This window comes from Dromiciops gliroides, chromosome 4 (assembly GCF_019393635.1).
Source record: "Dromiciops gliroides isolate mDroGli1 chromosome 4, mDroGli1.pri, whole genome shotgun sequence".
NCBI classification, from domain to species: Eukaryota; Metazoa; Chordata; class Mammalia; order Microbiotheria; family Microbiotheriidae; genus Dromiciops; species Dromiciops gliroides.
The window spans coordinates 239,876,790-239,901,076 of record NC_057864.1 but is presented as its reverse complement, the minus strand read 5'-3'; the positions used below and the strand labels follow the sequence as shown (position 1 = coordinate 239,901,076).

At 40.1% G+C, this 24,287-nt stretch overlaps 1 protein-coding gene across 4 annotated transcripts in view; it reads right to left on the bottom strand.

Annotated features, from left to right (window-relative positions):
• Positions 1-6,499: 6,499 nt before the first annotated feature.
• The window catches only part of GABBR1 (gamma-aminobutyric acid type B receptor subunit 1), a 30,993-nt gene continuing 13,205 nt past the window's right edge, over positions 6,500-24,287 (bottom strand). For all 4 annotated transcript variants that reach the window (XM_044001345.1, XM_044001346.1, XM_044001344.1 and 1 more), the window contains 12 exons: positions 21,322-21,576; positions 20,126-20,189; positions 18,640-18,717; positions 16,079-16,229; positions 15,338-15,470; positions 13,950-14,066; positions 13,668-13,775; positions 13,112-13,205; positions 12,154-12,281; positions 11,106-11,234; positions 10,612-10,755; positions 6,500-10,290 (listed from right to left, as the gene is read on the bottom strand). In XM_044001345.1, coding sequence (XP_043857280.1) covers positions 10,117-10,290; positions 10,612-10,755; positions 11,106-11,234; positions 12,154-12,281; positions 13,112-13,205; positions 13,668-13,775; positions 13,950-14,066; positions 15,338-15,470; positions 16,079-16,229; positions 18,640-18,717; positions 20,126-20,189; positions 21,322-21,576 — 1,575 coding nt within the window. In that variant the 3' untranslated portion in view covers positions 6,500-10,116. The remainder of the gene's footprint in view (positions 10,291-10,611; positions 10,756-11,105; positions 11,235-12,153; positions 12,282-13,111; positions 13,206-13,667; positions 13,776-13,949; positions 14,067-15,337; positions 15,471-16,078; positions 16,230-18,639; positions 18,718-20,125; positions 20,190-21,321; positions 21,577-24,287) is intronic.

The following is a 24,287-nucleotide window of genomic DNA, read 5'->3' as shown; positions in this document are numbered from 1 at the left end:
TCCTGGTTCTGTTCACTTCACTCAACATCAGTTCAGGTAAGTCTTTCCAGGTTTTTCTGAACTCTACCTACTTATCGTTTCTTATAGCATAGTAGTATTCCATTACATTAACACACCACAACTTATTCAGCCATTCTCCAATTGATGGGCATCCATTTCCAATTTCCATTTCTTTGGACCACAAAAGAGCTGCTATAAATATTTTTGTACATATGGATCCTTTCCCCTTTTTTATTTGGGATATAGACCTAGTAGTTGTATTGCTGGGTCAAAGGATAGATTTTATAACCCTGTGAGCATAGTACCAAATTGTTCTCCAGAATGGAGAGTTCACAGCTCCAACAACAATGCATTAGTGTTCCAATTTTCCCACATCTTCTCCAACATTTATCATTTTCCTTTTTTGTCATATTAGTCAACCTGATAGGTATGAGGTAGTACCTTAGAGTTATTTTAATTTGCATTTCTCTAATCAACAGTGATTTAGAACATTAATTTCTTCATCATATCCTTTGACCATTTCTCAGTTGGGGAATGACTTGTATTCTTACAAATTTGATTCAGTTTTCTATATGTTTGAGAAATGAGGCCTTTATCAGAGACACTGACTATAAAATTGTTTCCCAAATTTCTGCTTTCCTTGAAGGGAATTTTGAGGCTATAACCCATACATGATAAATAATCCCCAAGGAATAGTGAGGCAATAGAATTTTGCACTTCAAATTAGAAGTCATTCATATTTTATATCACAATAATAGGACATTCTCTAATGCCTGAGAACCAGACCAGAAACATAAGGTGGATATCAAAGGAAAGCTAGTGAAGACAGGAAGGACAAGTATCAGCATTTTACCCTAGGCAGATTAGTCCAGAAGCCAAAAAGTCAGAAAATCAACTAGAGCAGAATTGGCAATTTGGACAGTAAACTCTGATCTTAAGCAAAAGCTATTTCCTCTCTGCTATTTTAAACTTGATTTTGGCAGCTCTGAGGACAAAAACATTAACTGGGGCAGGAAGGAGGTCAGAATCCTGAAGGGGAATCCTGTCCCAGATTGATGAAAAGACAGAGATGCCACTAGCACGTCTGTATCCCAGAGATAAAAAAAAAAGGGGGGGGGGGAAAGAACCTACATGTACAAAAATATTTATAGTAGCTCTTTTTGTGGTGGCAAAGAATTGGAAACTGAGGGGATGCCCATTAATTTGGGAATGGCAGAACAAGTTGTGGTATATGATTGTGATGGAATACTATTGTGCTGTAAGAAATGATGAGCAGAAAAAAATAATATTTTTTTAAAAGAAAGAAATGATAAACAGAATGCTCTCAGAAAAACCTGGAAAGACTTATGTGAACTGATGCAAAAATGAGGTGAGCAGAATCAGAACATTGTACGCAGTAACAGAAATACTGTCTGATGATCAACTGTGAATGACTTAGCTATTCTAAGCAATATGTCAGTTTCAAAGGTCTTATGATGAAAAATGCTATGCAACTCCAGAGAAAGAACTCTTGGAGTCTGAATGCAGAACAGCATACTTTTTTTAAAATAAAAGTATTTTATTATTTTCCAGTTACATGTAGAAATAGTTTTCAACATTTGTTTACATAAGATTTCCAATTTCAAATTTTTCTCCCTCCCTCCCCCTCTCCCATAGACAGCAGGTAATCTGATATATATATATACATATATATACATATATATGTATATATATATAAAACATCGCACACATTTCTGCACTAGTCATGTTATACAAGAAGAATCAGAGCAAAAAGGAAAAACCTCAAAAAAGAAAAACAACAGCACCAAAAGCAAAAGAAATAGTATAATCCACTCAGCATTCATATTCCACAGTTCCTTTTTTTTTCCTGGATTTGGAGAGCCATCATGTGCCATTTAGAACTTTATTGTACCGTTGTATCGGTGAGAAGAATCTAGTCTATCACAGTTGATCAATAGATAATGTTGATAATACTGTGTACAATGTTCTTCTGGTTCTGCTCATCTCACATACAAATCCTTCCAGGTTTCTCTGAACTCCTCCTGCTCATCGTTTCTTACAGCACAATAGAATTCCATTATATTCATATACCACATCTTGTTCAGCCATTCCCCAATTGATGGGTAACCCCTCAATTTCCAATTCCTTGCCACTACAAAAAGAGCAGCTATAAATATTTTTGTACATGTGGGTCCTTTTCCCTTTTTTATGATCTCTTTGGGAAAAAGACCCAAAAGTGATATTACTGGGTCAAAGGGTAACAGCATACTTAAAAAAAAAAAACAAAACTTTTCCTATGTTTCTTGGGTGTTTTCTCCCCTTTCTTTCACAACAACGTTAATATGGAAATGTTTCACATGACTCCATATGTAGAACATATCAAATTGCTTTGCCTTCTGTTGTGGGCCCAAAGTTCCCCAGAAGTTCTCTGGGGCAAATTGAGGAATCTTCCCCTTGAGAAACTAAACCAGAGGACAGAGGCCTAGAGAGATAAGCGGAACCAAATCAGACTGAGCTAGCTTCAGGACCTCCACCCTTCATTCTGGTCTCCCTTACCCCTAGGGAGATAACTTTGGGTGTGGCTGTGGCCTTTGTGTCCTGTAGAGAGAGATGGCTTGACAGAGCAGTAGCCACCCCTCACCCAATTCTTCTAGCCACCACCAGTGGGGGATGGTCCTCCCTCACTAAAGGAACTTTCCACAGGCCCACCCCCATCAGCCCTCTATAAAAGTACCTGCTAGTCTCCTGCTTGAGGAGATTGGTACCTCAGAGCCATGTGCTTTGTTCCATACCTATCTCCCCATGAAAAGTCTATGGATTTCTTTCACGGTTTCCCTTCCCTCCCCCTTTCCCTTCCCTTGCCCCTAAATAAACTACCATCTTATTCTAACTGCTTTCGTGTGCAAGAGGGTGTAATTCTTTAAAGAGGAATTCCTAAGAACCCCTACCCCTAACCCAAACTTGTACCCCATTTTCCCCCATATCACTTCTCAAGGTGGGGAAGGGAAGGAAGGCAGACAGAATTTTGAACTCAAAAAAAATTTTTTTAAATGTTTTTTTAAAAATAGATAAGGTCAGGGGTGGGGAGGGGGGGGGGGACAAATGCTAGGCTTGTTTTACAAACCTTTAAGGGTATTAACAATTCTTATGATGAAAAAATGGGAATTGTCCAAAGACATCAATTGCCAAAAACATCCAAGACTCACCAATTAACTTGTATTTTAAAAGGATATGTATGGAGGTGCAGCTAGGTGGTGCAGTGGATAGAGCACTGGCCCTGGATTCAAGAGGACTGGAGTTCAAATCCAGCCTCAGACACTTGACACATACTAGCTGTGTGACCCTGGGAAAGTCACTTAACCCCAATTGCCTTACCAAAAAAAAAAAGGTATATGGAAATGGAAGCAAGGGCAGATCAAAGGATGATCATAAAGCATGTCACAATCCTAAAAAAAAAAATGTCAGGAATGCTAAAGTTGAGAATGAGCTGAGATTGGTGAGGAAAGTTAAAATTATATTGAAAATTATGTTGATTCAGTGACCCCATTGTTACTAGCCCTGCTTATCAATCAGTGTTAAAGGAGGTTGTGGTGGGGAAGGAGATCTGCTCTTTGGCGTACCCCTAAGTGCAAATTTTCACCTTCTAGCTTTGGTGGGGAGTGTGTTAAGATAATGGAATTTGGTAGACGCCCAGGGGTCTGACTTGATTGACTTAGTAGTGTTTGAATTGGGTGTAAATGAGGAACTACTAAGTACCCACTTAAAGGTGGTTAGATTTTAGCCAACCCTGAGGTCAGTGTGTTCTCAGAGGCTATGGACTGGGACATCAAGTGTTCTTAGAGGCTATGGACTTTGACATCAACAGGAGACCGCTCTCACCCAATCAACTTGAAGAACCTCCCATTTCTGGGAGGAGGACAGGAAGGAGGAAGTTGAAGTTGGCGGACAGAATCTCTCTCTTTGGCTCCAGACATTGGCTTGGTGGCAGGACTTCATGTGGGCGGTTAGGAAGGCTAGGATTTCCATGCTATAAGGAATCTGTCCTCAATCTTTCTCTCTCTTTACTATCTTATATATATATATATATATATATATATATATATATATATATATATATATATATATATATATATATATATATATATACGTATATATATACGTATATATATATATATGTATATATATTTATATATTTATATATTTATATATATATATATATTGTGTGTGTGTGTGAGGCAATTGGGGTTAAGTGACTTGCCCAAGGTCACACAGCTAGTAAGTGTTAAGTGTCTGAGGCCGGATTTGAACTCAGGTACTCCTGACTCCAGGGCCGGTGCTCTATCCACTGCCCCTATCTTATATCTTTTAATAAACCCTTAAAAGCCTAAACTCTTGGTGAATTTATCAGTGATTTTTAGCCAGTTTCCCCCAAAACTGGGGGAACAGATTAGAACCCACACTTAGATTTTTAAACCGCACAGGAGGAACTGAGATGCAAGGATCCAACCTCTTTTGCTGAGGTGGACCAAACTGGATTGTTTTAAAGTTACCTATAAAATTGTCTCCACCTTGAAGCCATTGCTGATCTCCAGTGATCAGCCTGTCAATTTCACATACTTAATAAAATCTTTTTAATTCTTTTTGTCCTGAGTTTTGCCTCCTTAATCAGGATGAAAAGCTCAAATGAAGAATTTTCTTTTCAACAAAAGGACAATGAAATGTCAAAAAAAAAAGTTTTTTGAAGGGAGAAAATGAGCATAGTTTCTCTACAGGCAACTAAGTTGTATAGGAAATAGAGCACTGGACCTGGGGTCAGAAAGAACTGAGTTCAGATTTTACCATACTTACTATGTAACCTTGGGCAAGTCACTTAACCCCTGCCTCTTTTCCCATCTGTAAAATCTAGATAAATAATAGCACCTATCTCCCAGGGTTGCTGTGAGGATAAAATGAGATAGCATTTGTGAAGTGTTTTGCAAACTTGAAAGTCCTATACTATATAAAGTCCTAACTATCATAGTCTACAAATCATCAGACTGAAGTCTTCATTGTTTCCTGGCAAAATTCTGGAATTGTTAAATATGTTAGTAGTGAATAGTTAGAAAAGGGAGTGGTGATCACAAAGAGGCTTCAAGAACAAGTCCCATCATAATCACCCTTTTTACTTTATTTGACAGGATTACTACAATGGTGAGCCAGGGGAATGCTATATAGTTTCTATAGATTTTTTTTTTTTTAGTGAGGCAATTGGGGTTAAGTGACTTGCCCAGGGTCACACAGCTAGTAAGTGTCAAGTGTCTGAGGCCGGATTTGAACTCAGGTACTCCTGAATCCAGGGCCAGTGTTTTATCCACTGTGCCACCTAGCTGCCCAGTTTCTATAGATTTTTAATCATTGTTCAATAAAGCATATTATGCTATTCTTGTAGAAAAAAATCAAGAGCTAGACAAGAATAGAATTAGAGAGATTCAGAACTGAATGAATGGACAGACTCAAGGAGTACTCTCTAATAGTTCAATATAAATTTGATAAGTCTCCAGTGAAATGCCTCAGGCCTCTACACTATTTAATATTTTTATCAATTACTTGGGAGGCAGCGGGAATCACAAATGCTTAAAATATTTTATATGTAAAGCATAAGAGGCTCATCAAATTTGCAGATAACTCAAAGTTAGGAAGAGATAGTTAACAATAGTCTTCCAAATGGGCTCCTTTCCCACCCTGGTTCTGTCATTCCTCCTTGTGACTGCTTTGCTTATTTTTTCAGTAGTGTTCAGTTCTTCATGACCCCATTTGGGGTTCTCTTGCAAAGATACTGGAGTGGTTTGCCATTTCCTTCTCCAGCTCATTTTTATGAATGAGGAAACTGAAGCAAACAGGGCTTAGTGACTTGTCCAAGGTCACACAACTAGTGTCTGAGACCAGATTTGAACTCTGGAAGATGAGTCTTCCTGATTCCAGGCCTGGCATTCTATTCATTGCACCACCTAGTGGCCAATCCATATCACTGCCAAAGTGGTATTCCAAAAGCACAGGTCTGGCTATGTCATTCTCTTTACACAAAAAGCTCCAGTGGCTTCCTCTTGCCTCCAAGATAAAATGCAAGCTTCTGTTTGATGTTTAAAGCTTTATAGGCTTATTATATATTATTCTCCTTCATGTATTTTGGTCAGATCAAACTACTTGCTGTTCCTTGTATGTTTCATCTCCTGTCTTTATGCCTTTGCACAGGTTGTCCCTCATACACTCCTCCTTTACCTCTATCTCCATGAATCTTTTGCTTCCTTCAAAGCTCAGCTCAAAGCTCCTCCTCCTTAAAATAAATCAGGTTACTATTTCATATTTACATGGTGGTTCCCCCAGTAGAATACAAACTCCTAGAAGGTAGAGATTTCTTTTTCCCATATGCCTAGTATATTACCTGGTACATAGTAATATATGCTCAATAAATCTTACTGAATCATTGGATGACAGAGGATCCAAAAAGATCTAGACATAGTTGAATCATGTAAGAGGAAATTTAATAATGTAATGTCTTGCACTTAGGTTCAAAAAATCAACTTCATAAGCACAAGATGAGGGAGACATGTTTAGATACTAGTTGGTCTGGAAAAAAAAATCTTGGGGTTTTGGTACATTGAAAGTTCAGTATAATTCAACAATGTGATATGCCATCTTGAGGTACATTAAGAAAAACATAACTTCCTGCAACAAGTGCTAGTCCCACAGTGCTTTGCTATGGTCAGATGACATCTGTAGTATTGTTCTGTATCTGTTTAGGAAGATCATTGGTAATTATGCCCAAGAGCATCCATATGAGGGAGCTCAGGGTAATAAAGGGTCTTGATTCTACCACATGGGGTTCAGTTGAAGAAACTAGGAATATCTAGTCTAGAGAAGATTGTGGGGGTGGGAGGAAGGAGCAGAGACATGAGAGTTATGTTCAGGAGTACATGAGAAAGAGCACTAACTCTGGAGTGACATCACCTGATATTTATTACCTGTGTAACTTTAAACAATTAATAACCTCACTTGGTCTCAATTACCTCCTCTCTAAAAAGAGGTTGGACTAGATGGCTCCCTTCTGGTCCTACAGCAATGATCCTAAATATCTGAAGAGCGGTCATGAGGAGGAGATATTAGACCCTAGAAAGCAGAATGAGAAGAACTGCAAGGAGGTCCATTTGTACTTGATATCAGGAGAAATTTCCTAATGATTAGATCTGTCCACAAGTAGATTGGGCTCTCTTGGGAGGGAGTTGGATTCACTGCATTGGAGGTCTTTAGGAAGTGCATGAATGCAGCAGGAATTCCTTTGGAGGAAAGGGTTGCAATAGAGAGTTGCTATGGTCCCTTCCAACTTGAAGGCTCCATGGTTATATAACTCTTTCCCAGAGTGAAGGGTGGGAGGGAGAAAAATCTTCCTAACTACTATTCTGAAGCCAATGTATTCTCATTCTACCAGACCCTGTTCCACTACTAAGTCCCCCAGTGCCACCACTCATGCAAAGGAAGACTCTGATTTCCCCTTTGTGAGCACAGCTACTGAAAAAACTTCATCTTCACACTTTTTAATTTTTGCATGAGGTCAGTGGTAAGCCACTTCCCTTTCTGTACCTTGCCTAACAGGAATTATCCAGGCCATAGTTATTTTCTTCCTCCTTGCCTTCTCCATTGAAGTTGTATCAGAAGATTGGATTCAGCAGATTTCAACTATCTAGGTTCCTTCTGTCTTTATAACAATATAGAGAATAGGAAATCATTAATCCTCTTTAGCTTTAAATAGTATTTCAGGCAGCAAGCACTTCACCAAGTTATGTGGTCAGGCAGAAGCAATAAATCTTAAGTTCTGGAACAAGAAAAGTAAGGGCCAAGAGATACCTCACTACAAAGAATGAATGCCTGGGAGATAACAGGAAACAAAAAAATCTAAGCAGTACAGTCTTATTTTTTGGTCATTAAATAATAAAAGCTTTATTTCACTGCCTTCAAATATTTTTTTCCTAGGAAACAGTGTTCAAAGGCTCCTACTGCTAAAGGATCCCATATGCCATTTCACTCATCTCCTATAGATGTTCTCATTGTATTTAAAGTGCAGAGGAAACTTCTCAAACTGTGATGGAAACATGCTTCAGGAGGTAGAGATTATTTCTATTAAGGGGTCCTTCCTTTCAATGATTCTAAACAGCAGCTGACTACCACCCTCCCCACCCCCCAAAAAAAATCCCTGTTCAATATCTCTTTGTTGATTCATAAATTTAAGTTATTCCTTCAATATTCTCCAAGATAAAGAAGTATTTGCTCCTTTCTCAACAACAGAGGAAGGAAGAGATGCCATGTATCACATTGATCTCTGGTTTATTGAAGGCCTAGGAGAATCTTCCCCAGAAGACACCACAATATGAGGAAATATCCATGCCCAATATGTCCGTCTGTTTTTCCTAGTTGTCGAAGGCATTCCTCCTTCAGATCAAGGCTGCTTGCTCGATAGCCACTAGAAGTAGCTTAATTGTGCCGCCCCCATGCCTTCTCCCTCAATTCTCCCTAAAACCTAAGCCCAAGGGAGTTGTGTCAGAAGGGAAGGATCACAGGGAGGAAAGATATGAATATGGACTAAGTGCTAAGTGGTTGTGACTAGAGGAAGGAGAGTATCATGTGAGGGGAGAAAAACTGTGGTTATAGAATGGGTTTGGATATGGGCAAGAGGAAGCATGGATTTACTATCCATCAACATGAGCAAGGAATGTGTAGCAGGGGCACATGAGTTTATGAATGAGAATATATAGGAAAAGTGAACATGTGGCTATAAAAGTGCAAAGAATACAGAGGTGACTGAGTATGTGTAGGGAAAGCACTGGTTATAGCACTTGCAGATGGGGTGTATGTAAAAGCACACATGACCATGAGAATGTGAGAATGCACACATAACCATAGGCATATACAAGAGCACATATGTAAGGCTGAGCATAGGGATAAGGACCAAACCTGTGACTTTCTTGGTATAGGGGACTCTCAGATGAGGAAACTCCATCAATGCAGGTTGGCACCTTCTCTGCCACTTATGTTCTTAGAGGGTTGGCCAGAGTACATAGCTATTGTGTGTCAGAGTCAGGACTTGAATCCAGGTCTTCCTGGTTTCAAGGTGAGCTCCCTATGCACTATATCATACTGTTTCTCTGATTTGCTGGACATCTCTAACTACAAATGATACTTCAATTGTTCATGTCACCCTGACCTTTCCTATGAATTTCTAATACTCTAACTTGTATTAAAACTGATTGTTAACATAACTAATGTCTACTAGACTGTAATCTCCACAAGGACAGGAACTAGGTGGTTTTTCATCTTTCCCTGTGCCGAGCACATATTAAATCCTTAAAATACACTTGTTGAATTGAATGCAAACCAAGTATGTTTGTGAACATACTTATATGTGTGAGGAGAGTACACATACAATGATGAACAAGGGCAAGAATAAGCCAGAGGCAATGAGCAAATAAGCCTGAGCAAAGAAAAGAACGTGGACAAAGTAAAAAGGGTAAATGGGAGAGCCTGAATGCATGTGGAGGGAGAAGGGAGAAGAGTGAGAGAACACAAAGGTGCTAAATTTAGCATAGGAATGGCCCAATACTGGAGAAAAAATGCAAGAAGGAAGGAAAAAACATAATGTTTATGGAGTGGGGAGAACTCTGAGTGTATGAGAGTATAGAAAGGTACAAAACATGTGGGAGGAGGGGTCTAGAGGACACAATAAGTATGAATTAGATGAGCTAAGTGGATGGGAGATAGAGTTAGATGTGAGTCACAAGAAGATAGGAGATGGCAGTGATGAGTAAGTGTACGTCAAGAGATGACCAAGAGCAATTAGAGCTGAGGTAATAAAGCCGGAACATGAAGATGTGTGGGTATAAGGAAAGAGGTTTGTTTCTCAGAGTACTGGAAACCCAAGCCACCCTAGGAGAGACAGACAGACAGCAGTGGGATTAGAAAGCCCATTCCTGTCCCCTGGGGATGAGGGCTTCTCCCCAAAATTCTCCAAATCTTTCCCCACTTCCCACCCCCCACCTCCCCCCCAAAAAAGCCCTTATCTACTTCCTTCCCCTCACTACCATTCCCTCACTTATAGAGCAAATGGACCCGACTCCCATCACAGCTGAGCCGGTCGGGTGGTTCAGAGGTACCCCGAGGAAGGCCCCCTGAAGGGTCTGGAGGAGTTGGGGGGTGACGCCGTGAACGAAGTTGCTGCCGAGACTGGAGCTGATGGCGAAGTTCAGAGACACGTTCCTCTTTCTAATGGCAGAAATACAAGAGGAAAAGGGAAAGAGATGACAGGGAGTAGGGAGGAGATGTTTAAGGAGGAAAAGGGAAGATGTAGGAAAAAAGGAAAAAAAGAGAGGGAATTGAGAGGGGGGGGGAGGACAAGATACCAGAAGAATGGCAAGAGATGAAAGGAGTTAGAAGGAAATGGATGAAAGAGAGAAAGGTAAGAGCTGAAAGCTTTCAACAAATATAAATATAATAAAATATAAACCCCACAACCCCTTCTTCCCAAAACTACCTGTCCCTCAAAATCACAAGCTGACCTTCCCTTAGTCAGACTCCTCCACCCACCTCAGCAATAATCTTCTCTAGCTCCCGGTTCTCTTTCTCTAGGAGTCGTGACTTCTCTTCCTCATTGTTATTAGTAGATGAGCCTGTCTTCATGGTGTCTTGGGCTTCAGACTGCCACTCTCCTCTGGTGATCAGCCTCCGCATCTGAGGCAAATTGGTACAGAAAGGAAGAACAAAACACTCAGCTGAATCTAATGGCCAAAGTGGGGAAGGAGAAGCAAGGAATAAAGTCAAGTGGACAGAGATAGCAGCAGCACAGGGACAAGGATGGGAAGGGAGAAGGGTAGAGTCAAAAAGAAAACAGAAAGAGTCTAGAAGTATGTGAGGGGAAGGGGGAACTCCTGGGTTATGGGAGGGGATAGAATACAAGAGGAATAAGAAGGAGGTTAAGGAAAACAGAAACAAAAGGAAAGAATCAGAAAACATGGATAAATCCAGATTAAGGAAGGGAAATTCATTAAGAAAAACAGCTTCCTCCTATTCCAAAGCCTCACCTTGGGCACAAAAAGCACAACTAAGGTAATGTAGGAGGAAAATACAATGGCAAGAGAAGCAAAGGCAAAAGCAGCATCCTGCTGACTGGATAGGATCATAGTGACTGGGGCAGTGATGAGACATAATACCTGAAAAAGACAGTAAGAGATTTAAGACACTCCTCTCTTCAAGTCTCTCTCTCAATCCCTACTTCTTACCACAATGCCAGTTCAGGGAGCTACTGAGGATTGGCTATTTCATTAGAGATAACCTCTGTGAGGGAATCATGGTAACCACTAATTTGGAGATGAACTCCAAAGAAATTTATCCCACCACTCACTTCACCAGTGCTGACCCTTCCCCAGTCTTCTTCCTCAGAGATATGAATATAGACAATAGGTAGGCATAGAATTAGCCCACCCACACATTTGGTATTTCCCATCTGCCTCAGAAATGGAAAGACATTTAACTTCATTTAATAACCACTTATTAAATGACTACTGTGAACAAAGCACTATGCAGAGGCAGAGCAGAATCCATTTCTTTTAGACTTACTATGAATCTTACCCAGAACCACAATAAAGATGAGGTGCCTGGAGCCTCTACCCAGGGTGCTAACAATGGGAGATATACTTCCAACCTGTGTCTCCCAGTTCAATCCATCTCTCAGTCCAAGGCTACCCACCCCAGTCTCCTAGAAGTAGCATCACTCGACTATCATCTCTCCTTTGTAATTTTCCCCAAGGTAGAAGGATAGAAGAGCTGTGCAAAGATTTTTCTATGCCATGGAGGCATGAGCCAGGCTCCCTGGGGGGCATCAACTCCTTTCCCAGTATGACTGCACCTAGCATGACTGTGCCACCTCCCCACATTTCCACTCTCCCCCTTTTCCCCACCTCCCTACCCACTCCAAGTGAATTTGCTCTAGTATCACAAATTCTTCATTATGACTCTAATCTTAGGCTCCACCACCTTATTGTTATCAGACCTCCATTTCTGAGTCCTGGGATGATCTACCTATATGTAGTCATAGGCCATTGATTCAGAGATCATGTCAAAGTGGCTCACCGCCACATTGTAGATTGCCATGCCAACAGCACGGTGGTCATTGATTTTCTCAGTGGAGACACTCTTAGTCTCATAGGCAAGGAAAATCCCAAGCAGCAGCAACAGTCCCTTATACCCATAGAAGATACCTAGGGATTAAAAAGGTCACATGGAAAACATTGATCTTCAGTCCCTCCCAACACCTGTCCTTTCCCCAATCCCCTCTACTTCCCTAATCCTTCATCAGCCACCATCTTTTATAATAGCTCCATAATTTATCATTAAAGCAAAGTGAAGGGTGACCTTTCTGGCCTCTCTTATCCAGCAGCACCACCAATCCCTTCCTCCCTCCCTCCCACACTGACCCCAACCTCCCACTCATCTTCCCTAAACCTCATTCCCTCATCCCTATAAGGTACTACTCTTCGAATGTAAGATGACACTGCAGGTCTCTTTTCAGCATGATATGTGCTCCCAGTTTTTTTCTCAGCAATGGTGATGGACCAGAGTGAACTGTACACACTAGCTTACCAGAACACCTACTCTGGCAGCCAACAACAAACATGGTGCATGTATAAGAGGATTTTCCAGGGTTAAGGATGGCTATAGAACATAGCAAAACTAACTGAACCAAAGGAGAATGAAGCCTATGACTTGCCAGTCACAGATGGTATATACTTGTCGATAAGGTAGTCCCAGCTTATTCTTCTGCCACTACAGAAGTGTGACTCATATCTCTATCTTAGAATTTCAGTTCCTTGCAGAGACAAATTTTCTTCAATTCTTGGAAAAGACTTTATTATATGAAGTACTTTTGCATGGGAAATATGGAATCCAAGTTGTTGAAAATGTTAAAACTTTCTGCATCTTGTCCCAGGTGAATCCTACCCATTCCAACCAACCCCATTTACTGTTCCTGTCCTCCTCCCTTCTGTTTTCATGACCACTTTCATCTCCAGGTCCCCCATGCCCCACCCACCGAGCCAAGTATTCATCTTCTTGGAGCTGCAGTGCTCCAGCTGGGGTAGAATGGAGATATCAATATCTTGCTTTGGCTCCTCCTTGGTGAAAGACTATAGGGAAAAATGGGACCATCGGTACAAAAGCTGCCACTTCTCACATTCTTTTTCCTGTCTAAGATATGGTCTCCAATTTTTCCCCTTTCCCCTGAATAAGTTATCCTCAATACCACTGCCTCCCACTCAGTAACATCCCCAGTCCCCATTCTGTGTCTATGAGCTTCCCTTACCCATTCCCACCCCAAATCCCAAGCTCCCCACTTTTGAGAGCATCAGTTCCTTAAATGTTACTATCCACATAATACTCCATGTTTTCTACTTCCTCCCCCCGCCAAACTGTATACTTAATAAACCTTTGCTAGAGTGCCTTCTAAGGGAGAAAGGGTCTCTCTGATGTCTAGTAGGGGCTAAAGAGTTATTTCTACTGAGGTCTTCTGAACTAATTTCTAACAAGGTAAAAGCCTTTATGAATTGCCCTCAGCCCCTTCAGTTCAACTCCACAGCTTTTATATGTACCTCAATAGTTCGATGTAAGGGATCCACAATCTGCCAAATAGCCAGTGTGAAAACATCCAGTCCCACCAGCAGCCCCACTGTAGCATAAAGTTTCCAGGATTCTAGAGTCTGGGGCAAAGAGGTCATGATAATTATTAATAGAGAGAGCTCTGCCTGGGATCCAGCCACTCCCAATCTTCAATAACACCAAAGGCCTATCAATGATTCCTGAAAAGGATTGGGGATTGAGATGGGAGAGACTAGGCTTGGTAAAAGGTTAGGGGAGAGGGCAGGTCAGCTCACCTTCCTTCTTTCCTTTTTCTCTTCTTTCTTTGTGAATACTGTGTGGACCCACCAGATCTTAGTGAACATGGAGCCATAGCCTAGACTGAAGCCCAGACCTAAAAGCCAGAGTCGGGCCTAAAGAAATAAAAAGAATATGTATGTGCATTGTGCGAAGTAGAAAGAAGAAGGGGAGGGGCCCAAGGCATGTAAGAAAGTAGGGATTGAGAGAGAGACTTGAAGAGAGGAGTTAAAGATGGTGGAGCAGTAGAGTATGGGAGATAGAGGAGGAAGAAGGTTGAGAGAGAGTACACACAAGATATGAGGATTCAAATAAGAAGAAAGGCAGAGAAAAAGAGATAGGAGAGAATGAAGAGTGCCAAGAAAATGAACATGGAATATGTATAACATGATACACACACATATATATATGGCAAGCGATTATATATGTTTGTGTATACATACATACATACATACTACATCTGATTGCTTGCCATCTTGGGGAGGGAGGAGAGAAGAGAGGGAGGGAGAAAAATTTGGAACTCAAAATCTTACAAAAATGAATGCTGAAAACAATCTTTACATGCAACTGAGGAAAAAAATATCAAATTTTTTAAAATGGACATGGGGTAGTTATGATAAAGTGCTCCCCAACCAGTGTGTCAAGATACAACACTGACTCCACTGGTATACTTTGGCAAGTAAAACTTTCCCCAGAACACCAGATCTTTCCGTGTACACATTGCCCTTGAGGTCACCTGTCCCTATGTATCCTGAAACTTTCTCATGCCTTCTCTCTCACTACCATCAACTTCTATCTTTCTGAACCCAATGTGGGTCTCCCTCTTGTCTGTCTTTAATTCTTACCCAAAACCTCTATATCATAGGGATATTCTCCATGTAGGTTTCTTGTCCATGCATGCTTTTTCCTTCCTCCCACTTCATCCCCTACCTACAAGGTGTCTAATAGTGACTTTAGAATCCTGTTCATTTTTTTTTACAGAATTTCATCCATGTAGGGAGCTCTCATTCTGATTACTACCTGAACTAATGTGGACTGGCACCTGCTTTGCAACTTATAGTTGCAAAGAATTGCCTGAGACACTGAGGGTAATGGACCTACCCCAGGAACACACAGACAGAAGAAAGACTTGAAACCAAATCATCCTGATTCCAAGGCCATTTCTTTATTCACTATGCCATTCCCTGGAATTTATTGCAAAGTGGAAAAGGCAGGAAAGGACATGAATAATCCGGCAAAGACAAGCATGGGATATCACTTGATGGATGAAAGGAATATGGAGGACAAAATTATAGGGGGAAAAGGAAAAATAAGAGAGAATAAAGCATGAGACACATCTTAAGCAAGGTAGTACTAGGACACAACTTCCAGGATCAAAGTTCCTTACCTGACAAACAAACGGAAAGTGGCCTTGCCTAATGTGGTGGCCATCTAGCCCAAGTGGGAAGACAGCAGCTAGAGCCAAGGAGCAGCCCACTGCAGTCAGATTGTTCAGGTTTGGCTGTGAGTTCTGGATATACCTATAATAGAGGGATAAAGGGAAGACCAATTACCCCTCTGTGGATAAATCCAACCTTTCCCAACATTCCCAGTTGCCCACCTCAACACCACAGACCTAAGCCCAGGCATGGAGATCAAAGAACTACAAGAAAGCAGGCTTTAAAAAGCTTGAGAGAAATCAGGTTAAGGGCAGATTAGTCTTTGATTATAGATGGAAATTTCTCTTTCTAATCCTAGGAAGGAAGAGTGGAAAGGATCATGTTCATAATTGGTCAAAAAGGTAGGGCTACAGAGGGTCTACCAGTGTCACAAGTGTCCTTGAGTTTACATCTTGCTTAGGACCCATCAGTGCCTTAATGTAATCCCAAGGCGGCATTTTTCTTCCAGATAGATGACTTGAAGGATAGGAAGGAATTTATAGTCTATATCCATAACTTTATTTCCAGTGTTTACTGGGAAGTCAGTTAGCCAATACTGGACAGACCTTTGGGTGCATGGCTTTATGACAAGGCAAATCTGTGTTTCTACTATGATATCTGTTTATGGCTAGACTAATGGGTAGAGGTCATAATGGTCATTTGAGAGGTAGAGACAAAAAAAAATAGAGAATGGGGTAGGAGGAACTGACCGGACATGAGAGTTGTAGATGTTAAAGGATAGACAAACGATGGCCAGCACGATGCCCAAACTGGATAGTACTGAGACTGAGATAAAGAGCTTCTGGGACAGGAAGCGAAATGTCTTGATGACCAGGGTTTGGTCAGCTGGGGGGGACCCTCCTGGATTGGGGAAGGAAAATGAAACAGAAAAGGAAAAGAAGGTGAGAACCATAAAGGGTGAGGGATCTGAAGCAAATGTCTCTGAATATATGTGTGTGCTTGTATATGTGTGTGGGAGAGACAGAGACAGAGACAGAGACAGAGACAGACTCCTAATCCCATTAAAGAAAGGAGAGAAGCTGAAGAAGATCCAGATGTTACAGTATGGTAACAAATATCCCTAACATACAGGATTGGAAGACATACTAAATTACATCACCAAAGTAGATTATGAAGTTTCCATTTCTTTTTTTCACCTCAATAGTATCTTATTTTTCTTCCAACTACATGTAAAGATAGTTTTCAACATTCATTTTTTTTGTTGTTGTTGTTGTTTTTTTTGGTAAGGCAATTAGGGTTAAGTGACTTGCCCAGGGTTGCACAGCTAGTAAGTGTCAAGTGTCTGAGGCCTGATTTGAACTCAGGTACTCCTGAATCCAGGACCAGTGTTCTATCTACTGCGCCACCTAGCTGCCCCAACATTCATTTTTGTAAGATTTTGAGTTTAAATTTTTCTCCCTCCCTCCCTTACCTCCTCCCTCCCCAAGACAGCAAGCAATCTGATATAGGTTACATATGCACAATCGTGTTAAGCGTATTTCCACATTAGTCATGTTTTAAAAGAAGAATCGGAACAAAAGAAAAAGCTACAAGAAAGAAAAAACAACAAATTATAATGAAGATAGTATGCTTCCATCTGAATTCAGATTCGATAGTTCTTTTGCTGGATGTGGAGAGTGTTTTCCATCATGAGTCTTTTGGAATTATCTTGGATCATTGTATTGTTGAAAAGAGCTAAGTCTATCAAAGCTGATCATTGCCCAGTGTTGCTATTACTATGTACAATGTTCTCCTGGTTCTCACTTCACTCAATAAAGTTTTCATTTCTTTAGCAAAGGGAGGTATAATACAGTGAAGGGAGCATGGCACAGCCGTGATCAGACAAAAGGATGGACTAAAAGAGGTTTCTTCTAAGTTGAATAAAAAAGTCATCAAACAAGAGAACTATACAATCATAGAACTAGAAAAAATCTTGAACATATTATTCAGTGTCTGTTTTGGAGAGAAGAATGTCTAAACCAACAATAACTAAGAGTATCTACAAATTCCTTAAGGGCTATCACAAAATTCTCCAAAGTAATTACCTTCACTTTAAATAAAATATACATAGATACATACATAACACGCATAAACAGATATATGTGTGTATAGACATACTGTATATATGTGTATTTATACATATATACATATACATAACATGCATATAGTTATATATACATACATATGATATGCATATAATACTTGGGAAGGGAGGATGTTGTACTTCAATAAAACAACAAGGTGCTAAAACACCAAAAAGAAAAATGTGGGATATCAATAGCCTAAACCATCAGAGACAGATCCTTGGCTGGCTTATCTTTCTCTTAAACATCTTCAGGACAGAGACCATGCATTTAGCCTCAGTTGCTCATCTTAAAGTTTTTCTCCAGTGACATCCTTCTTTTTATCCAATTTTTATCTTTATTTTAATTTAAACTAATTTCCACATAAACGAAGAGTACTGTGCAGCATTCTTCTCATTTAAAACCCTTTATGGGATCACAGACAAAAATTAGGTCACTCCTTAGCCTTCTCTTAGCCGGGATAAAGACCCCAGTTTGCTCCCTGAATTTTTATCTTTTAAGTCAATTCAGGAGTTTAGATTGTCTGGAATATTCCCATGATAACACCAGAATGCAAAATTGTAGAAGAATAAAATATGAGACTTAAAAAGAATCTTGGATTTTATCTAGACCAATCACCTTATTTTACAAATACTTTTGAGTGTTTTATTTTCCATATTTTCCAAATCCAGCTAGTGGAAGAGAACAAAGGTTCTCTTCTGCTCATGATCTTTCCACTATATCAGAAATCCTCAATGTGAAAACCATTTCCTTCCTTCAACTACTACATACCTATAGTGATGGGCCCTAATTCTATACTTCAGCATACCTCCTGCTAAAATCTGTGACTCTCTTACATTTCCATGAACTACTCCAGTAGTTCTTCACCAAGATAAGAACATTTTTCAATTCCCCTCCAATTTCCTGATTCTGGGTCCTGTGCTATAACAGCCACATTCCAGCCACCTGAACCTCCACCAACATTAGTGGCCTGTTTGTTTTTTCCCTTCTAAGAAGGACAAAGGATGTAGGAGTGGACAGAGCACCGCCCTGGATTTAGGAGGACCTGAGTTCAAATCCAGCCTCAGCCACTTGACACTTAACTAGCTGGGTGACTCTGGGCAAGTCACTTAACCCCAACTGCCTCACCAAAAAAACAAAGGATGTAGGAAATAAAGTCACAGAAAAAGACAACAGATGGCACTTACCAATCCACTTGTCAGCACCCAACCAGTGGAGGTCATCCTTGGTGCTATCATAGTAACCAATCTGCATGTATTTTCCACCTAGGAGGAAGAAAGGAAGAGGGTAGGAATCTAGAAAACAGAACCTGATTCCCCTTCCCTCCCCATTTCCTGAAAAGTCTTTGATTTCTCTTCAAGTTTAGAAGCAAAGGGATCTTGAAAATGGTCATTTCATTTATCCCCATGAATAAACAAACTAATTAATTAATTAATAAGTAAATAAATGAGTGAATGAATAAATAAATAAATAGATAGCTAAACAAATAAATAAATAAATGGGTGAATGAATGAATGAATAGATAAATAAAGTGCTGTAGTATACCTAAGCCAGTTCAGACAAACAAGAATCTCCACTAGCCTTAAAACTCTTTAGAGAAGGGTTAATGCACAATTTTTTTCAGTTACCTAATCCAATGTCTCACACTCCTCCCTACCATCTCTGTTCTAGGCAGCTTCTGTAAAGCACTACCTTATATCCCTTGCTCTGTGGTTAAAAATCTTTTTTTTTTCTCTAATCCTGGACACAAAAAAAGAAGGGGGGGGGGTAAAAAAGTAGCTTTTCAAAGAGGTCCAAGAAATAATTCTCTTTACCAAGGAATGGAAAAGGCAAATTAATTCAGAGAAATTTATTGGCCATACAGGAAAACCCACAGTATGTCTTTTGTTTTTTGGGTTTTTTTTAGTGAGGCAATATGGGGTTAAGTGACTTGCCCAGGGTCACACAGCTAGTAAGTGTTAACTGTCTGAGGCCGGATTTGAACTCAGGTACTCCTGACTCCAGGGCCAGTGCTCTATCCACTGCGCCACCTATCTGCCCCGAAAACCCACATTATGAAAACCAAATATAATATTGATTCATAAACTTATGTAAATGTCAGACAAAAAGCAGGGTGGTTGTTGGCATTACAAAAAAATTTAATGAATTCATTTAAATGGCAATGTTGTTTGGAATAATTAGATACCTCTGTAAATTTAAAACATAGGGTCACAGATGAAAACTTCTTGATTGGAAGAACTAGGGTGAAAGTGAGAGTGGGGAAATTTTAATATAAAAGACTTGGTATTTTAAGGTCTATAAAAAATGAGGTTAAAGGATCCTTGAATTGGTAATATAACTGATTGGGAAAATAGGATTGAATTCAATTTACAAACAATTTATTTAGGAACACAGGGATTAAATGATAAAGTGAATTTCATATATATATACACATGCATAAGTAATAGATAATAGAGGGATGGATAGATAGATAGATAGATAGATAGAACTTTTAGTGTTGTTACTTTCTTCAATCTAGGGAATGGAAAAGATAAGACAAGGCACGGGAACAGGAAATGAAATAACCTTGTAATTTTTCTGTTTCACTTGACAGCTCTCCCCATTTGGTGTCTCCCTCTCCACTTAGGATCCCTCCCACATTCCAGTTCACCTCCCCACAAACCTTGCCCTCACCCTGTAGCTGTTCAATGAGAGTCCGTGCCATCCTAGAACCACTAGCATCAAATACCACATGGCCCTAAAGGGAGGAAATGGGGATGGGAGGAGGGAAGTGAGGAGGGATGGATAAAAGGAGGACAGAAAAAAAAAAAAAGCAAATCAGGGACACTTTCATTTCTCATGTTTTCAATAAATGCTATTTATGGTATTTTCCTACATATAGGACACACCCCAGTTGTCAGTACCCTAGATTTTAAAACATCATTCCCCTAAAAAGATGAAGTTAAGCATCTGTAACAGCAAATCACCTTCAAATTATAAAAAGCACTAGACTGAATTAAGAGACCTATGGTCGGGGCAGCTAGGTGGCGCAGTGGATAGAACACTGGCCATGGATTCAGGAAGACCTGAGTTCAAATATGGCCTCAGACACTTGACACTTACTAGCTGTGTGACCCTGGGCAAGTCACTTAACCTCAATTCCCTCACCAAAAAAAAAGAGAGAGAGAGACCTATGGTCAAGTCCTACCTTTGCCTTTATCTAGCTGTATGACCCTGGGCAAGTCATAAACCTCTATGGGCCTCAATTTCCTCATGTATAAAATGAAGATGTTTGTGTAGATGCTTTCTAAATTTTCTTCCAGCAATGAAATGAAAATTCTATGGTATTAAGAAGACTCATAAAAATCAGGTGGCAATCTGATAACAGGTTTAAAGGAATTAGAATATTCTTTCTCTTTTATAATAATAAAATTTATATAGAGCTTTAAGGTTTGTGAAGGGATTTATTATACATTTTCATTTTATCCTCACAACTCTGGGATATAGGTTCTATGATTATCCCCATTTTACAGATGAGGAAACTGTGACAGGCAGTGTTAAGTGACTTATCCAAGGTCTAATAGCTAGTAAGTCTCTGAAGCAACATTTTAATTCAGGTCTTCCTAACTACAGGCCCAGCACTGCACCATCTAGCTGCCTTTTATAATAGGTATTTCTATAACTTTTTAAGGGGGTAAGGAACAGACAAGTTCCAAAAATGAGACTAGGGGCAAAGGAAGGTTAGGTCCATGTAATCTAAATAAATTCAAAGAAATCTATTCTGAATAAAAGTATACTGTAGGTCTAGAAAAAGGAAGATATTTTAAAGGGTAAAAGTCTTTGAATAAGAAAAAAGCTCAGTGAAGAGCGAAAGATGGGACAAGACTCACAGAAACTCCTTCAAATGATGAGGAGTTCATCGCCCGGTAGATCTGGTCTGTAATGGTCTGGTTGTTATAGTTGAAGTCCTCCAGTCGTACCCCTCCACTTGAATGAACACCACTGCCCCCTGATGTCTTATTCAATGCTAAAGCCAAAGCCCAGATGGCATCATAAGCCAGGGGTGCCTCCTGAAAACCACCAGTCTCCTCAGCTTTCTTGCTGCCCAACCGCTGAGTCAGTTTTTGCACAAACTCCTGGGATGTCTAATGAAGAAAGGAGTAGAGAAGGAGTTAATATGCCAGGTTCCCATTGGCTTTCTGATTCCCACAACTCCTGCTTCACTCCTCATTTAACTCATATATTTATTCATTTATTCTATTCATGAGAATAAGAGGTCTGGAGCTGGAAGGAATCTCAGAAGCCATGCAATCTAAACCCTGTTATTTTACAAATGAGGAAACTGAGGTCCAAGGAGGCTAAGGTCACCCAAATTCACACAGGTAAAGGGAAGATTTGAACCCAAGTCCTCTGACCCTAGAGCCCTTGCTCTTTCCATCACATCATGCTTTCTTCTTGTTATACTTCTGTCTTGGCCTATATCCATGTGTCTGTCATGGCTTATAAGACAAATACATAGGAGGGCACTGAATCTTTTAATATAGTTTGATTAGCTCCCAGCATAGATATAAATAGATTAATTCATAAAGACTTTGGATGAAAAAAAAAGGGTGAAAAATGGATGTGGACAGAGAAAAAGGGGGATAGACAGTTCAAGAGGGTTCCCTCTATATTGACATATAAACTTCCCTCAGAACTCATCACTTTAAGGCCTAGAAATAGAGTGAAAAGAGAATTAGATTTACAGTCAGAGGACGTGAGTCTGAATTCCTGTTTTGCTACTTACCTCAGGAAAATTATTTATTTCCCTGGACCTTTATAAAATGAAGGGGTTTCTCCATTATATGACTTCAAAGGTCCTTTCCAGCTTTTAAGTCCTATGTGTACCTTACCTCAGGTCTAGTATTTTTATTACCAACTACCTATAGAACATGTCTCCTTGAATGTCCCATCACTTCAAACTCATTATGACCAAACTTGAACTAGTCTTTTCCAAAAAAAACTAGTTCTCCCTAACAATTTCTCTATTTCTACCATTTCCCCAATCATACTGACTTGAAAACCTTGGAATCAATATCACCTCTTTGTTCTCTATCACCCATAACCAATGACCAAATCCTGTCAATTCTCCCTTTGAAATCTCACTCAGATTTTTTTCTTATTTATTCCTACTGTGACTCTCCTATTCTAGGACTGAGCAATGACATCCACCTTTTGGTTTCCCTCTTTCCATTCTCTCCCCATTACAATCTATCCTAAATACTTTGTGAGACTGCATTGGGAAGAAGGCATCATCATCTACAAGTGATGACCCCAACCCAATACCCAGCCTCATTGAACTCTCAATCCCTTTTTCCATTTTTCTACCTTTAACCTGGCCCAGTTCCACTGATTTCTGAATTGGGATAAACACTGCCACTGGACTAAGAGTGACCTGTCTAGTCTAACTAACCTAATCTTTTAATTTACCTATGGAAAACTTCCTTTTGCCAAAACAAGGACATAATATTTTTTAATTTTTTTTTTTTTTTGCAGCGCAATGAGGGTTAAGTGACTTGCTCAGGGTCACACAGCTAGTGTCAAGTATCTGAGGCAAGCTTTGAACTCAGGTCCTCCTGAATCCAGGGCCAGTGCTTTATCCACTGTACCACCTAGCTGCCTCCCAAAGACATAATTTTCAAAAGAAACTTTTACTAAGGAACTAACAGAAAACAGTAAGCAAAAAAAAATGTATAAAGATGAACAAGTCTACAAAGTAGAGATTTCTGTTCCTACCACCTAGCCAGCAATCAGCTTGGCTGGCACAACTCACAGGAAGCCAGCTTTTTCCTCCCTTTTCTTCACCTCATCCTTGTCTGGGTTAGATGTGTGAGAACGGATGCTAGACCAAAATACAGAAATTTCTGGCTCAAGATCGAATTGGCTTGGCATTGCTGCTAAAGCTAGTGGGATTCACAATCCCATCAAAAACCAGCTGCTAGGCCTGATAGAATTTACAGTCCCTCCCAGAACCTCCTTCAAAATCTAAGAGAATTCTCAGTCCCTCCCAGAATTTGTTTCCTAGCCTTATTTCTGAATGTAAGCCCCTCTGGCCCTGGTGTTCACTACATTTTACAATACAGTCACTCTGGGTCCCTGCCAAAAGACCCTTTCCTACATTACTTGGAAGATTTTTTTCCTCCCAGGGTTCAAGCCATCTTATATTGACCTGCCCCCTTTTTTCTGTCCTATTCAGTATGCCTAAAGCCTACTTACTAAGCAGTTAAAGCCAATTCTACCTTTTGATAAAGCTAAATAACTTTATTTTTTGTTCTAGGTGAGCAACCAAGCCTAGTCTTACGACTAGCATTGAGGCCTATCCTACATGACACCAGTTCCTTCAAACAACCAAAAACAAATTCCCTGTCATTTCCTATTTCAAACCCTGAGCACCCTTTTTGAGAGGCTTGTTAAATTCCTGTTTCCTATCTGAGAGTTCATGTAGTTGGTAGTTCATCTGCAGAGCATGGATGACTGACAGGTCCTGAACTCAATGAATGAAAAAACCTTTCCTGGCTCAGTTGACTGGTTCTATCCACTTTCCCCAAACTCCCTTTGGTGATTCATTTTTCAGGTCTCCCCATCTGACGATTAGGAGCTTTCCAAATTCAAGCATTACTCTGAGGGTATGTGGGAAAGAACTGGGGACAGGTGTGCATGTTCATTCCTTATTTGATGGAATTCATTTCTGTAACTAGTCGACTGTCGCTCAGGGTGACTTTTGGAGTCAGAAGACCTGGGTTCAAACCCTGCTTCTTTTACTTACTACCTATCTGACCTTGAGCAAGTCTTTTTACCTCTCAAGGCCTCAAGGGTT